The sequence below is a fragment of the Aotus nancymaae genome, unplaced genomic scaffold, assembly GCF_030222135.1.
Source record: "Aotus nancymaae isolate 86718 unplaced genomic scaffold, 86718_ANA_hifiasm-v0.15.2.pri h1tg000018l, whole genome shotgun sequence".
Classification (NCBI taxonomy): domain Eukaryota; kingdom Metazoa; phylum Chordata; class Mammalia; order Primates; family Aotidae; genus Aotus; species Aotus nancymaae.
Genome location: NW_026988430.1, coordinates 14,750,428 through 14,767,368, shown reverse-complemented (window position 1 = coordinate 14,767,368; position 16,941 = coordinate 14,750,428). Strand labels below are relative to the sequence as shown.

General features: G+C 42.8%; 1 protein-coding gene across 1 annotated transcript in view; it reads left to right on the top strand.

The window, feature by feature from the left end:
* The first annotated feature begins 10,082 nt into the window (after positions 1–10,082).
* DNAH9 (dynein axonemal heavy chain 9) overlaps positions 10,083–16,941 on the top strand; it is a 368,705-nt gene continuing 361,846 nt past the window's right edge. Inside the window, exons 1-4 of the mRNA XM_064378055.1 lie at positions 10,083–10,115; positions 10,754–10,950; positions 12,993–13,151; positions 14,202–14,332. Coding sequence (XP_064234125.1) covers positions 10,083–10,115; positions 10,754–10,950; positions 12,993–13,151; positions 14,202–14,332 — 520 coding nt within the window. The remainder of the gene's footprint in view (positions 10,116–10,753; positions 10,951–12,992; positions 13,152–14,201; positions 14,333–16,941) is intronic.

The window sequence follows — 16,941 nt, the reverse complement described above, 5'->3', positions numbered from 1 at the left end:
CTAAAACATTTTTTGAATCATAAAAATTTAAAGAGAGATATTTTTAAAATCCCCTAAATGTTCATGTAGTTCCAACATGCTACCTACAAAAGAATAAAATGAAGCTGGCTTCAGACTTCTCTTCAACAGTAAATTCCTGGCTGGGCACATTGGCTCATGCCTGTAATCCCAGCACTTTGGGAGACTGAGGAAGGTGGATCACTTGAGGCCAGGAGTTTGAAATCAGGCTGGCCAACATGGTGAAAACCCATCCCTACAAAAAAAATACAAAAATTAGCCAGGCATAGTCTTGTGTGCCTGTAATCCCAGATACTCAGGGACTGAGGCACAAGAAGAGAATTCCTTGAGCCTGGGAGATGGAGTTTGCTACCACACATTGAATCAGGAATCGACTGAGTTTAACAGAACCAATAAGAAAAATAAAAACTGAACAGTGCCAATTGGATTTTATGAAAAAAAGTCACCAGTAATAGACTTAACCATAAAATTTGATTTTTAGGATATCTGATGTGTAATTTTATAAATCTATTGAGTTATTAGCATTTAAATGAACATCTATACATTGATTCTTAGTAACTGGAATGAATTTCCCCACAGCATTCAGAGTACATGAAATGGTACATTTGTTTTATTTTATGATGAGGTATATCGTATATTCACATGACACAGGAGTTACGAAGAAATTACTTAGGTAGATAGTAAGTGTATGGGAGTCCTTGGTAAGGCTTTTCTTTTTAATGAAAAGCAGACCCAAGTCATTTTCTAACAAAGAGCAGCCTGTAAAGTCCAGCTGCAGACATAGACAAGAAAGCTGGGAGCTTGCCAGCAGGAACTAGGGACTAGACATGTTCAAGATGGTGGCTTTATCATCCCTTCTTAGGCGCCAATCAACTGGAAAGCCTATTTGCATAATAAGACTAGGGTGGGGCAACCAGCCTTCTGCTTGTACTATGTAAACATCGTACCTGATCAAACCAATCTATGAGCCCTATGTAAACCAGACACAGCCTCCTCAAACCTGACTATAAAATCTGGCATATTGGCCACCAGTTGGTCCTTTGCACCTGGAGCTCTTCCTCTCTCTGTAGAGAGAGCTGTTTCTCTTTCTCTTCTGCCTATTAAACCTCCACTCCTAACTCCTCCTGTGGGCCCATCTCCTAAATTTTCCTGGCATGTGATGACAAATCCCAGGTTATATACCCCAGAAAACATTGCTGTTTCATAAGTACATAGTATACATGTATGGTGTAAGAGGAATGACAAAATGAAAACTCACATCCAAGTTAAGAAATAAAACATTACCAGGGACTTAAAAGGGTCCTGTGTTCCTTTTACTCATCCCATGCTTCTTTAGTCCCCCAAGGGGTGATCAAAATCTGAATTTTGTGATAATCATTCTTTTACTTTTCATTAGATTACTATGTATGTGTGTGTCTCTTACAACATATTGTCTAGTTTAAAACTTCTAACAAATATAACACTAAATTATTCTGTAACTTTACTATTTTTATTCAACATTATGCTTTTAGGATTTATCATGTTGATGCATATGACTATCGTCTATTCATTTTTACTGCTGTACAGTATTATATGTCATGAATAGCATACAACACAATTTACTCATCCGTTCTATTATTGATGGACACTTGGTTTGCTTCCCATAATTTTGCTATTACTACGATGCAACCGTTGATATTCTTATGCATGACTCCTGGATGTAGTCACAGGCAGCCTACACTGTCCTTCTATTCATGGATTCCATAGATCTCCCTATTTGTGTCTGATGTTCACATTAATAGTACCCAAGATAGCTGCAAGGAGGTTATCCTAATAATTCAGGCACATTATTTGAATTAGAATTTCATCATTATTTTGAAATATTTGATATGGAAAGGTTGGGTTAGATTCAGTATCTATTAGCAGCATCACAAGAATTTCAATGTAACACTGTCAAGGAAGAAAAGAAAGAGCTGTTAGATTCTGTAAATATAATGTCAACCGCTAATTCCTGAATGGTTGTGAAAGGCTTTAATTTTTGTATTACTTGCTTGTGAGAACAAATTTCTCATGACGAGCGACTATCCAGAATTTAAAGAGATCATGATCAGAAGACTTGAACAGGAATTGTGCATAAAGTCATTTAAAACAAAAAATATGATTACTACAAATATTATACTCATGGAACTGAGTTCAAGTTTCAAATTTTTAAAATTGAAATTATTTCATCTGAACATCTTATACAAATTCATTACTTCCCTTACTTTTTGTGGTAGCCTGCCTCCAAAATGGTACCCAGTGATCTTGTGTCCTGGCATTTACATACTTGTATAATTTCCTCTCATATCAAATAGGGCACACTTCTATAACTAATAAGATAATTGCAGAAATGACAGTGTGTGACTTCCAAGGCTAGTCATAAGAGACATCGTGGCTTCTGCCTTGCTCTTTCTTAGATCACTTCTTCTGGGGGAAGCCAGTCACAGCGTTACAAAGACACTCATATACTCAATTGGAGCTCCACATGCTGAGAAGCTGAAGCCTACTGCCAAGAGCCAGCACCAACCCACTAGCCAGGTGAGTAAGCCATCTTGGAAATGTCTCCTCCAGCCCCAGTCAAGCCTTCAGATAATGTAGCCCCTGATGTCATCTTGATGGCAACATCTTGAAAAACCTTGAGCAATAACTATGAGCTAAGCTGCTTCTAAATTCCTGACCCATCATAAACTGTATGAGGCAATAAATGTTTATTGCTATTTTAAGCTGATAAGTTTGGGGGTAATTTGTTATAATAGATAACTAACACATTTTGGGAATTTTTTGTCATAATTATACAACATTTTAAAATGTCAATTGTTTTCAATAATCCCATATCAATGCCTCCCACCAATCACCTTCTAAAATGCAGATAAGGTATCTTTTTGGAGAGAAAATTAAAAACTGGGATTGCTACCATTACTGGGTACATACCTAAAGGATTATAAATCGTTCTATTCAAAAGACACATGCACACGTATGTTCACTGTGGCACTGTTTACAATAGCAAAGACTTGGAACCAACCCAAATGCCCATCAATGATAGACTGGATAAAGAAAACATGGCACATATACACCATGGAATTCTATGCAGCCAAAAAAGAGGATGAGTTCATGTCTTTTGCAGGGACATGGAGAAAGCTGGAAACCATCATTCTCGCAAACTGACACAAGAATGGAAAACCAAACACCACATGTTCTCACTCATAAGTGGGAGTTGAACAATGAGAACACATGGACATAGAGAGGGGAACATCACACACTGGGGCCTTTTGGGAGGTGGGGAGGCTAGCAGAGGAATAGCAGGGGGTGGGGGAATTGGGGAGGGATAACATTAGGAGAAATACCTAATGTAGGTGATGGGGGGAAGGATACAGCAAACCACAGTAGCATGTGTATACCTACGTAACAATCCTGCACTATCTGCACATGTACCCCAGAATGTAAAGTATAATAATAAAAAAAAAAACTGGGATTGCTAGTGTTCAGGAGCCTTCACCTTAGACAGACATCTTTAAGCCATCTTCACAGACTCCTTTGTTTCTATTTTCATGTATGTTGGGGCAAGGAGACATAGGAGACTAACGGCATAATGGAGCCACATTGGGTGGCAGAAATCTTATTTGAAGAGTTTACCGAAAGTTAATGGTTCTAAATTCCCTCTGTTTATGAAACATGAGCATGGTTGACACATTTGAAGTCCCTAAGCATAAGAACAATAATGATGCCTTCCTATGTGCAAAAACAAACAAAAAATTGTACGTGTAAGAAGCCCCTGATACTACTATATTTCCCTGATGCTTTTTCTTGAAATGTCAACTACCAAATTCATCCTAAAAATTGTTTTAGTTTCCTACTTTTTCCCTTTCCTCAGAGTTGATTGAATATTATTTAATCCAGCAATGATAAAACACCCTTTAAAAACATAAAGATTCATTTCTAACTGAACATTTTTCATGACTGAAACTCCTGTGCTCCAGTTATTGTAAAATCAATCATTTTACCTGCCAACCACTGCTGTTTTTCTGAGGGGCTCTTGTTAGCCAAACTGCCATTGATAAGTGCTTATTCTGTTAACATTCCGTTGAAGCCCATTATAAACATTCCTTTTATCCAGAAATTCCCCAGTCCCTGGGAGATGACTAAAGTCAGGATGGCAGGACAGAAGGGAGCTCATTTAGTCCTGTAGACCTTACGCTGCTCAAGTTGTTTGCCCATTTTTTGAGCACCCATGCTTGTCACCTTACATGCTTACAAAGGGCCAAGCTATTTATCCTAACCATGGAGAAGGACTAAGCGGGTAACAAATGCTAATTTCTGAGGTCAGGCAAGGCACTTTACCTTATCCCTTTTTGAAGCCAATATCCAGGTATAGGGCAGGATGGGGAGGCTCTGAGTATCCTACTTATCTACAGGTGTTTTGCTACATCTAGAAAGAACTGATTAGAGGTCATATCCATGGAAGTCAAAAACTCTAGCCTGGTGGCTCATCTATGTAATCCCAGCTCTTTGAGAGGCCGAGCCAGAAGGATCAAGTGATGCCAGGACTTCAAGAGCAATTTGGACAACATGGTCAAACTCCATCTCTACAAAAAAATTTTTAAATTAGCTGGATGTGGTGGCACCTGTATTCCCAGCTCCCAGGAAAGCTGAGACCAGAGAATCGCTTGAGCCCAGGGATTTGAGTCTCCAGTGAGCTATGATCTGGCCACTGCACTCCAGCCTGGGCAGAAGAGCAAGACTCTGTCTCAAAAACAACAAAAACAAAAACAAGCCTCTTACAGTTTGGCTACATTTTTGACAGATTAAGCACATGCCTTAAAAAACATGGGCAAAGAAAAGCACTGAAAAAACTTTTAAAAAATTTATATCAAAAATTTGAAGCTGAGCTGTACAATATAACTACTAATCACATATGACTATTTCAATTAAAATTAAATGAAATTAAAAATTCAGTTCCTCGATGGCACCAGCACATTTCGCTTCCTTTATAGGCCATGCGTGGCTAGCACAGATGGAGAACATTTCCATCATCGCAGAAAGTTCTATTGGACAGCGCTGTTCTGAAGTGTTTAATTTGCCATCATGGAAAAGAAATTAAAAATTCATTGAATGTCCTTAAATCTGTTTTATGACTTGGCATTGTGTTTAAGTTTGAACTGAGCATTTAGGATGGAGGTGAGAGAACCATAGTATTTTCAGTGTCTGGAGACTTCTAAAAACTTTAATTCGATCTTGACCAAAACGATCCTTAACAGCATTTATATGCTTGATCTCCTCTCCACGCAGCTCATCAATAAGCCATTGCGCTCCACGGTCACACCTGAGCACTTCCAATACACCAGGCAGACAGAGTGGGAGCCTTGGCTGGTGTCCTAGCAACAGCGACGCGACCCCGCCCCTTTTCGCCGCACCCCCCTCATACCTTATTAGCCCGGAAGGGGCGGGACCGCGGATCATGTGCCCAATAGGAACAGAGCAGAGGAGGACGTCCTGGCCGCGTCTCCGTCGCTAGGGAAACCGACGCAGCTGCAGGCCGCGCGCTATGCCGAACACTGAGGAGCGGGCCGCGCTGACGGCGGCGAACGCTGACGAGGAAGCCGGCGCCGACCCACGACTGCGACTCCTGGGGACCCTCGTGGCCCAGAGCCTGCGGCCGGCTGCGGGCGCCTGGGAGCGCTGCGCGGGGACTGCCGAGGCAGAGCAGCTGCTCCAGGCCTTCCTGCGCCGCACTGCTGCCGAGGGGCCGCGGCCGCTGCTGGTGGTGCGGCCCGGGCCCGGGGGCCTGGCGGTGCTACCTGGGCTGGAGGCGGGACCAGAGTCGGGCCCGGCTGGCGCTAAGGGGCTTTTTTTCCTGCGCACCGGGCCCGAGCCTCCAGAGCCCGACAGCTTCCGCGGCGCAGTGGTCTGCGGGGACCTGCCCGCGGCGCGTCTGGAGCACCTGGCCGCGCTGTTCTCGGAGGTGAGGGTGGGTTGGTAACCCGGCGCCGTTAAAACTGGGTGGGGGAGGGAAGGAGGAGCCGTAGGGGGCGGAGGCGGGGCCGGAGGGGGAGGGGCGAAGCTGCAGGGGAGGTCCGAGGCGCGGGTGATTGGCAGAGGGGCGAGGCTGTGGAGGGAGCGCGACCAGGAGGCAAGTTCCTGAAATCAGAAAGAAAATGGGATGGGGTGAGGGGCGGAGTCAGAGAGGGGGCACAGGCCAGAATGAGAATCGGAAGGGGCTAAAACTTGGGTCAGTCCGGGTCTGGGTTCCAGCCAAAGTCAGGGGAGACCATTGTCTGGAGAGTGCCTAGGTCCTGACTACTTTCAAAATCAGCATCTCTTAATCCCTCCTGTACATGGGAAAGGTCTGAGGAAGATGAGAAGTGGTGACCATGGAGGCATTTCTGATGGATAAATGGGGTGGAAGGAGGTGAATGGCTGTAAACAGTGCCTACTTCTGGAGAGCAGTTAAAGGGGGTTGGAGGAGTGATTTGCTTTTGATTTTCATCTCATTCATTCATTACCAACCATCTAGCAAAGGTCAGCCCTGTGCCAGCATAAAAAGTTGGGCACCCATTTTGAAATGCCCAGCAGGCCTATGGAGGAGTCTGCCTCGTACTCAGGGAGGAAGGTGGAGATCTGGGTCATGAGTGCTTAGTGGCACCACAGGAGAAGCCTCGAGAATGCAGGAGATTTCAGGGAAGTACTCTGGAGAGATTCCTGTGCCCCTTAGACCTTTCTGGAATGGGAGTAAACTGCCCTGCAGTTCAGGCCTATGTACTTCTGAGGCTTCATGCCCTGGACCCTGCACGTTGTGAAATAAGGGTGGGCAGAATACTGGCTGTATGATATTTCAGGTGATAGGCGCTATAGAGAATGCCAAAGAACTATTCCTGGTCATGAAATGCTTGCCCCAAGGAGCTGAAACATATGTAATAAATTATCTATTCAAAATATTTAAACCTTATACTACTGGGCTGAAGGTAAAGCTTGCCTAAAAGTTGGCCCCACTGCTGTTTCCAAGTCCTGGAGGCTCCCTGCTGTGTCAGGTGTTAGCCCTTTAGATGTTGTATCAGGAGGCTGTGGGGAGGTGAGAATTCCAGGGAAGGGGTTGCATAGATCAAGGAGGGCACAGAGGGCCCAGGGAAGCTAGCTCTATCAGTAGACATGGAGGTATTTCAATATTTTAACAAACAGAATGGTCTTGCCACTGTGCATTGTCTGAAAGCCATCCCGCTGAAACCTGAACTTGGATCAACTTCTCTCATGAATGTTGACGATGGAAAGTATTTTTGGCTTTCAGAGGAGAGAGACAGATTTGTGGTCTGAGAAGCATGCTTAACGTTAAGTGTTGAATTGTCCCCTGAACAAGGAGAAGAATTGGGATAAGTAGAGAGCAAGGTAACTTTCAAGGTACTGAGAGCAGACTGAACAGAGGTTCCGAAACAGAATTTAACCTAATGTATGTGGGAGATAGCAGGCCCGTCGCAGAGTTGTGTCATGGCTAAGCAAAGTAGTCCAGCAAGCAAAAATAATTTTAAAATAATGAAAATTCTCAAGAATTTTAATTGGTGCATTGAAAGAGATTGGAGACTAACAGTGTTCATCAGCAGGGGACTGGATGAATGAATTATGGGCCATCTATACAGTGAAATACTTTGCAACTATTAAACAGAATGATATGGAATATTCCTTTTTATGAGGTAGGGTCTTGCTACGTTGCCCAGGCTGCTTTCAACCTCCTAGGCTCAGGTGATCCTCCTGCCTTGGCCTCCCAAAGTTCTGGGATTACAGGTGTGAGCCACCATGCCCAGACAGAGTATTCCTTAGGGTAATTTTTACCTTGTGGCAAAAAAACACGCACATAAAATTCACCCAACAATTTCCAAGTGTAGAGTACAATATTGTCAACCATATATGCATTATTGTGCAATGGATCCTCAGAACTGCCCTGTCCAGGATCACTAAAACTCCACACACACCCCACAACTCCACAAACTGCTCCCTTCAGCCCCTGGCAAGCACCATTCTACATTCTGTTCCTGCAAATCTGACTCATCACGTAAGTGGAATCATGCAGTATTTGTTCCTTGTGACTGGTTTATGTCACTTAGCGTAGTGTCTTCAAGATTCATCCATATCGCTGCCTATCATCATATGTGGGATTTCTTTCTTTTTAAACAATATTTTAACAATATTCTATTGTATGTATATACCACATTTCTAAAACGTGTATCCTTCATAGACATTTAGGTTGTTTCTGTCTCTTGGCTGTTGTGAATAATGCTGTAATTTAAGATAATTTTTTAAAGAAGTGCAGAATTGTATGGATGGTATGCCACTAATTATGTGTCAAAAAGAAAGGAGGGGAAGAAGAGAGAAAGGAAAGAGGGAAGGGAGGGAGGGAGGAAGGGAAGACATTTTTAAACAGCAATCCACAAGAAGAAGAAACAGTAACTGAAGTACAGGGGTAGGTGGAAGATTTACTTCCTACTGTAAAAGCTTTTGTACTTTTAACATTTTGTACCATGTAAATGTGTTACCTATTTTAAAACCTAAATAAACAATTTATTTTAAAAAATACCTCAAGTTCTTTAATTTCTCGAAGCTTGTACCAGTAACTTTATTCTATTTTCTGTCCATCCATCTACTTTTATTCTATACCCTGATGCTGATCCAGAGTCTAGTTCAAGCCTTGCTGACCTCCCGTCTGCTAAGCCTTCTCTTTCCGGCCCAGCCCTCCTGTCCACCCCCTCTCCTCTCTCTCTCAGGACCTTGTAATCAGCTTAGTAGTCTCTGATTACCTGCTCCTCTTTTCCTTCCACCTTCCCACGCAGCATGCAGCATTGCTAAAGCCAGAACCTACCTGCCTGAGAGACATCTTCCTGCTTTGTGTGTGGTGGGGAGGTGTGGGATTGAGGGTGTTGACTGAGAGAAAGCTGTAATTTTAATATTATTTTTGTCCCATTATACTAGTACAAGGTAAAAAAGGAAAATGCACCTAAGAAATCTTTGAAGTGAAGAATGAACAGAATTTAGTAACTTATTCTCCTACTTCCTTTCTTCCTCCTCCTACCACTTCATTCACGACTGCCGACTTATTTTTCCTAGTTCTGAAACTTGGATTTTTTTTTTTTAACTTTTGTGTTTTGGAGTGTGAGCATAAGATTTGGAATTTCACAGATCTAAGTCAAATTCTGGTTAAATTCAGCAGTGTGATGTGAGCAGATGTGCTCATTCTGCCAGGTCTAAACTGTCTTGCAGAGTTGCTATGAAATTTAGACATCATATATTAGAACACCTGGAATAGAGTGTCACATTGCAGGTGTTCCATAAAGGATGATAATTCTTGTCACTCTTCATCTCATTTAAAATCCTGCTTACCTATCTGACGGCTCCTTGTCACCTTGTTCTAACCCATCCTGGCTCCTCCCGGAGGACTCAGCTGTGTTTCCCCCACAGCCTTTCTCTTAAGCCTGGAGCTGGGGTAGGTGGCCTCCTTATTCCTTCTTGCTGCTCTAGATCCACATCAGGAAGCCTCCAGTTCAAATCTCTTGTCGTCAGAGGACATCACCCACTCTCACTGCTGCATCCTGTACAGATGGTGCTGCCTTTGCATGTGTATGATTTTGCCTCCCAACTCGCTGTGACTCTCCCCAACATTATTTCTAATATGTGGTTATTTCCAAAGACATATGAGTGATCCTTCCAATAACTTGGCCTCTGGGTTCCCTGTATCTTTGTCCTCCTCCCCATCATGAGCAGCCCCTTACACGGCTATTTCCAGATCTTGCATTCCCAATCACCACCAATGTCATTGTCCAATTTTATGCACCTCCTTCTCTGACCACCACTCCCATCTTTCCAGCTCACTCCCTCTCATACTCAATTGGTGCAGCTATCAACGGTCCCTTGGTCCTGCCAGGAGCTCCAATCTCTTGGCCTTGGCTCCTTCCCACTGGCCCTGGTCCATGCCCATGGTCTCTTCTCGTACCCAACTTGAGTGCCACGCTCCTTCATGATCATCATTTCCTTGCATCAACTCCTGACGTACTGGCATCTACCTCACTATGTCATACTCAGTTGGTGCAGCCACAATCCTGGTAAAACCCAGCTCTACATACATCATACCTGTATGCATTAAGTTAAAAGAGGCCAGGGAAAAAACAATGGGCTCCAATGACTGATTGATTGATTGATTGATTGACAAAATCTCGCTCTGTTGCCCAGGCTGGAGTGCAGTGGTATAATCTCGGCTCACTGCAACCTCCGCCTCCTGGGTTCAAGCAATTCTCCTGCCTCAGCCTCCTGAGTTGCTGGGATTACAAGGTACCCACCACCACACCTGGCTAATTTTTGTATTTTTAATAGAGATGGAGTTTGGCCATGTTGGCCAGATTGGTCTCGAACTCCTGACCTCAGGTGATCCACCCGCCTCAGCTTCCCAAAGTATTAGGATTACAGGCATGAGTCACCACACCTGGCTGATAAAGAGTATTTTGGCTAGAGGACTTTATCCCCAGGAGCAGAATGAGAAGGAAAACTTGTAGGTAGGCTATTCCAGGACTTCCCCAATTTACCAGATGTCAAGGTGGTATATAATGTTCGACCCTACTTTTAGGTCTTCCAGCACAGTGACCTGAAAAAGGTTGTATATAGCTTTATAAGCTTCTTTCAGATTAGTCATTAAGTCCTCGGAAGTGGAACTCCAGCCTTTCTTTGCTGTGCACCTCTGTTCCAGGTTGTCCTACCTGTCCTGGCCAATGAGAAGAATCGCCTAGACTGGCCCCACATGGTATATCAGGATGTCAGGCAGCAAGCCCACAGCCTCCAATGCGACCTCTTGGTTATCCTTGAGCAAGTGAAGGGAAAAACATTGCTGCCTCTTCCAGCAGGCTCAGAAAAAATGGAGTTTGCGGATTCCAAAAGTGAGACAGTGTAAGTCCCACCAGCCTGGCCATATGGGCCTCGGAGATATGGGAGATGCTGGTTATCAGAATGTTTTCCTTACGACTTTTCTGTTCCTGACTCTGCACATCTTTTTGTTTTGCACACAAGCCTACTGTCTGCTCTGTTTGCCAACACCCTCAGACTGTGGACTGTGTGTTTACCCTGATTACTCCCTGCCCCATCCACTGCATGAAGTCTTTCAAGGCTATTACAGCAACGTGGCCTTTTTTCCGTTCAGAATCGTTTCAGGGCTGAGCACAACCATACTAGCTTTCAGTATTTTGCTTATCAGGATAGTTTCTCATCATTGGCAAAGACGCAGGTCCAGTCCGGGAGGCAGATATGCCTCTTCCCAGCGTTTACTCAGTACATAATGTCACAGAACTAACTCTGGCAGCTCTTGTTACAGTTCCAGACTCTCCTCCCCCAGCAGCTGAAGACTCTTTACAAGTCCTGAGGGCTTTTTTCTTTTTTCAAATAGTAACAAGTCTGACTTTGTTGGGATCTGGCTTTGTTGGGAGTTCATGTCTCCTGCCCCTGAGTGGGTATTAAAATCCCAGCCTCGTCTCCTTTTAGAAGTTAAATCCACCATCAGCTTCTGTTGACCATGCTGACTTTCAAATTGTCTTTATTTCTATCCCTTGGGAATTATTTTACCCTTTTAAGCCAGGCTATGAATATAAATATTAATAGTATATTTTGTTATATTTTATCCAGCATCTCTATGTGCTTGGGGCAAAAGAAAGCCTTCATACATGAACTCGGTCTGCCACATTGTCAGGAGTTTCCCAGTGTATTACTGTCAACATTGTATATTCAGGATCCATGATTTGATCTGAAGAATAAGTAATGCATTCAACTGATTATACGCATGCAATGCATTATAAAATACAACAATATACTTTATAATGAGTTTTTTCTATTGGAAGTAATTTCCTACACATACAATTTGAAGTAATTTCCTGGTTAACTAGAAAACTTATTGTGGTTTAATAAAGAGATCTAATTTTCAAAATAAATTCAAATTACCCCTTTCCTAGTCCCTTTATATTTTAAGTTAATAATATTCAATGTGTGTTTATAATCATTGCTGAATTCATCTCTCTTTGTTCAAGTTTGATAATTTCCCAAAAGGCTAGATCATTTTGGGGGAAGTGGGTGTCTTCTTTCTTTAATACCTTCCACTATCACTTGTGCCGTATCATTTCTCAGCAAATATAAATTTAATTAAGTGAATGTGGGTTTCTGACGTAAAAATGTGAATTGTATGTCTTCTTTGTGATTGTGTCTTTGGTTCTTTGCATGTATAGTTTTCCATTAAGACTGTGAAAAAAATGACCAAAATGTATTTTTAAAAATTTAACCTCTTCCAAATATAGCTAAGTTACTTTCTTTAAAAGTTGTATGAGGAGGAAAGTTTGGGAATTCTATTCTTCGCTGGAAAGATGAGGACAAAGTGAAATCATGATGGTGGTATTCAGATGGCTGATTGTTAGCCTTGTGAAGGAGGAAATAACCTACTTCCTCTTGCTGCAGAGGTCACAGCTAAGACCAAGATAAGGAAATCAGAGGGATGTAGATATGGTTCAGTATAGAGACAAACTTTCTCCTTGAGAGAGCCAACCTATTGAGAAATGTGCTGCTTTGTGACAGAGAGCTTGATATCACTGGTAGGATTTAAGCAAGCACTGGATGGTTATCTGAATGTTTTCTATCCAAAGTATTTCTGCATTGGCAGGACAACGTACTGGCATTCAAAGTTCTTAAACTAGTCTTCAGAATATTGATGATCCCTGAATCTGTATGAAAAGTGTACATATACACAGAAGCATTTTTTTCTATGGAGAGGGTCTATAATTTTCATTGGCTATTCTGCAAAAAAAGTTAAGAATGCATGGGCCAGATGAAATTTCTTGCCTATTTTTAAAAATTTGGGATTCTCTTTTGGGGGTGCACCCAGGGTTATTTTCATGTTTCAGTGTTTTTTGTTTTTGTTGTTATTGCTGCTGCTGTTGTTTTGTCTTTTACAGCTTAGATTCTATAGATAAGTCAGTCATCTATGCCATTGAGTCTGCAGTGATCAAATGGAGCTACCAAGTCCAGGTGGTACTCAAGAGAGAGTGTTCCCAGCCACTCTCACAAGGGGAGAATCCCACCCCGAAGGCAGAGTTGGAGTTCTGGAAGAGCAGGTAGGCAGGAAGGCGCATGCTCAGACTCGAGTGAAGATGTCTTACAGAGAATAAAGCTAGAGCTTTCCTGGGTTAAGCCACAGTTCTTTCCTATAGGTATTTCACATCATCCCTGGGGTAGACAGCCCTGTGTCATTGGGTCAATACAGTTTTTTAATACACTGGGAGAGGCACACTTTCCCCCAGATTCAGTAATCATTTTTTTCCTTTCCTGAGCTACCATCAGTATGTCTTCTCACATTTTTTCAAAGGCTCTTTGGACTACATGTAAAATTAATCAACTGTCTTTAACATTTTTCTTCTAACTTGTCTGCTGTCTTCTCGAACAATTGAGGCCACATGTGCACACCTTTTGCAAAGGGGGGGCGTTGGAGAGTCAGCTGTAAAATAGCCTTTCCTGTGCCCCGGCTCATCAGCAGCAGGGCTGGAAAGTTAATCATCCAGGGTGTTTGTCCAGAAAGGCTTCATTATTGCTCCTGCTCCTGCTTATTTACCCTCCTCCTCCCCATTTCCTCATTCCTATTATTGTGCTGATAAATCCTTTACTCACAAGGAGACAGACAGATGTTAGAGGCAGATGTGCCTCTCGCATAGAATGGAGATTATCAGTGTCACACGACCAGGCATGCCTGTAGGGCTCCAGCCCTGTCTGTACCACCCTGCTGAGATGCCCCATGCTTTTGCCTGGCTTCTGACCCTTCTGCTCACCTACTGCAAGACCCTTCTCTTAGCACCCTTGCTCCAATAACACCTCTCTCACCCTGACTCAACCTTACTGCAAGAGCTAATGACCTCCAGCTGCCAAGCTCTTTGAGCTACCAGATGGTCACAGCAGTGTTTCCTGGAGCTGCCCCTTTGAACCTGTGTTCCCGACTCAGGCTTTTGCCCTCACTGTGCTGAGAACAGATGTCCAGGCTCTTTGGGCTGGAGCACAGTCTCTGTGGAAGCACCCTGAGACAGGGCTCCTCTCTTTCTCTGTGAGGATGGGTCATCACAGTGTGACTTGCATTTCCTGATGCTTACCCGGATTCACCCTTCATGATATTGCAGGTATGAAGATCTGAAATTCATTTATCATCAACTGAGAACAATAAAGGTGAGGGGCATGGCCAGGCTCCTGGACAAGCTTCAGAGTAGCTACTTTCCAGCTTTCAAAGCCATGTACAGAGATGTTGTTGCAGGTGAGGACCAGCAAATCTTTTCACAAATGTTTCACTCAAATTTATCATTGAACGATGCATTCACTTCTCTCTGTCTGAATGTAGCAACTTTAAGTCCTTATAACTTTCTAACCCGACATGAACCAGCATGGTGGCAAGAATATCAAATCTAAATACAGGAGAGCAGATAAGCAGAGCTATGCTGTTTGCAGATCCACTGCAAATATGTCCTTGGGCAAATTCACCTACCTGCTCTGAGCTTTAGTACGTACGATGCTTATGAGGCATACACTTCTGCCTACTTTTCTAGGCTTGTGTGAAATTATACAGGTGAAAGAACTTACTGACTGAACACAGCAATATTCCTGGAGCTGCCCCTTTGTGTCTTTTAAACACTGGGACCAGGACATGCAGTTCTGGGATGGCCATTATGGAGCCTGTGTGGTCAGATGAGTCTGTTTGTCCTAATCAAGGACTGCCGTTCTTGCAAGACAGCCTGATCCTGCCTTCCAGGACTTGAGACTATTGGCTGGGACCCCTCATTAATTAAGTGCTTATACCTCCCTAGCACACTGGGCACTTCTGGGTCTGGTCAAAGGTCCTAATGGGCCCCATCTTCAGGGTCTGGAAACTACTGGGAGAAAGTTCTTCCATCTGCTCTACCACCTGCTGCTGCTTTGCACTGTACAATGCATGTTGTTATCTTTCACCTCTGGAATTCAGGTCCCTCCATCTTTGGCTTGTTCAGAAATCTCTGTTCTATTTCTAGCTCCATTCTGCATTTTCTGTTCCTGCTGTCAGATGGGACTGCAATTTCCTGGCCATCTGAGCACCAGACAAGATCCACTCTTATCAAAATTGCAAAGCCAGCAAAGTCTATGGTTAGAAGTAGGTAAATTTTTTCAAGACTCCCTCTCCCTTCCTTGGTGTACTGTGTTTCTTTATCCTTTTTCCCATAAAATCTCCTCTTAGCTCTTCAGTGCCATAGGTCAAAATGTGCTTTTAAAGATCTTTGGAATTTCACATGGTCTTAAGTTTAATGTAAGCAGTGATTTTGAAACATTTTACCTCGCCCAGAACTCTTTCTTTAAATACAGTCTTCCATGTAAGTCCACTATATAAAACGAATCCAGGTATGTTTGGTCTGGTGAAGAGGGCAGTGTCCTGTGTCCAGAGCCCATTGGCTACTCCTGTGTCTCACCTTCCTCTCCTCTTGGCAAACAACTTAGCTAAAGGAAGAAAGGTCCAGGTGTTAGTTTCCAGCATGAGCAATATCACAGAGCAGAATTGGCATGAGTTGTTAGTCTCTGAGGTCCTCCTGGGCCCTGAAACCTCACTGCAGAGATGGCTCTGCCAGCACATTTGGCTGGCTTGGGACCAGGTGTCTCTTGAAGCTCCAGTTTGCTGCTTTGCTGAGAGATTCTGTGTCCCCGAGGAGTCAACTGTTGTTCCCAGTTTACACTTCCAGTGGACAGGTGTCCCCAAAAGTGGTATATGTATCCCTGCTGATGTCAGAAATGACTAGGGTAAAGGTTTTTTTGAAAAATGAGTTAAAGGGTAATAGCCCTGGTTTTGACAAGTGATACCAGCTTTCCATTTATGGTAGGGATTAAATGTTTTCATGTTGTGTAATTTAGGTTAAACTGGGAGTCAATGTAGAGATAAATACTAAGTAAGTAATATAGTGCTACAGATTGTACAACACATATAAAGGAGATTTGTGAGTGCCTGAAATGTGGGGCTCTGAAAAAGGTATAGTAAAAATGTTATGAATTTGTTATTTAATGCCCCAAATATACTTTTCACATTAATAGATCAATAGTCTATAATTATTCACATGAATTAATATTTATAAGATTCACCTCCCCAGGCCAGCTTCAAAAAGTTATTTGCAGTAGAGAATATGCTGGCAATGAATTTTCTGAAAAAAGATACCATTACAATAGTGCCAGATAAACAGTACTATAAAAATAGAAATTCTTTAAATATGAAATTCAATATTGATGATGGAAGAAAATTTGATTAGAAGTGTTAGGTAGAGACTTGGTCAGAAAATTTGGCAGGATCTTCTAAGCTGGTGACTGATTTTCTCATTTCTAACTGAATTTCAGAGCATCTGGCTTTTTAGAAAATCCTAAATAGATATACTATGTGCATTATTCTTATTAGCCATGGTCAGAGTAGTTCATTGGCTCACTGATGAACTGAAAAGAGGGAGAGGAAAAGAAACATTTCTGGATTAGTGGGCATGAATTAGAAAACAGAGAGAAGAAAAAAGTAGGTTAAAGGATGGAGTCAAATATGTGGGAACAGGATGGTATGAAGTAGTATTGACTGAGCAGTAAATAACCTTGGAAAACAGAAAGCAGTAGACCCCTTGAGAAGGAAGAACAAGGGCAATGAAGACTAATTAGGGAATTTTGTTTTCTTGCACAGGATTGGCATAGTACAGCCTGGTTGCCAATTTTCTGAGTCTATTTGTGCTGCTCTAACAGAATACCACAGCCTGGGTAATCTATAAAGAGCAGAAATTTATTTCTCACAGTTCTTGAGGCTGAAGTTCAAGATCAAGGCACTGGCAGGTTGGGTGTCTGGTGAGGGCTTGGTCTCTGCTTCCAAGATGGCACTTT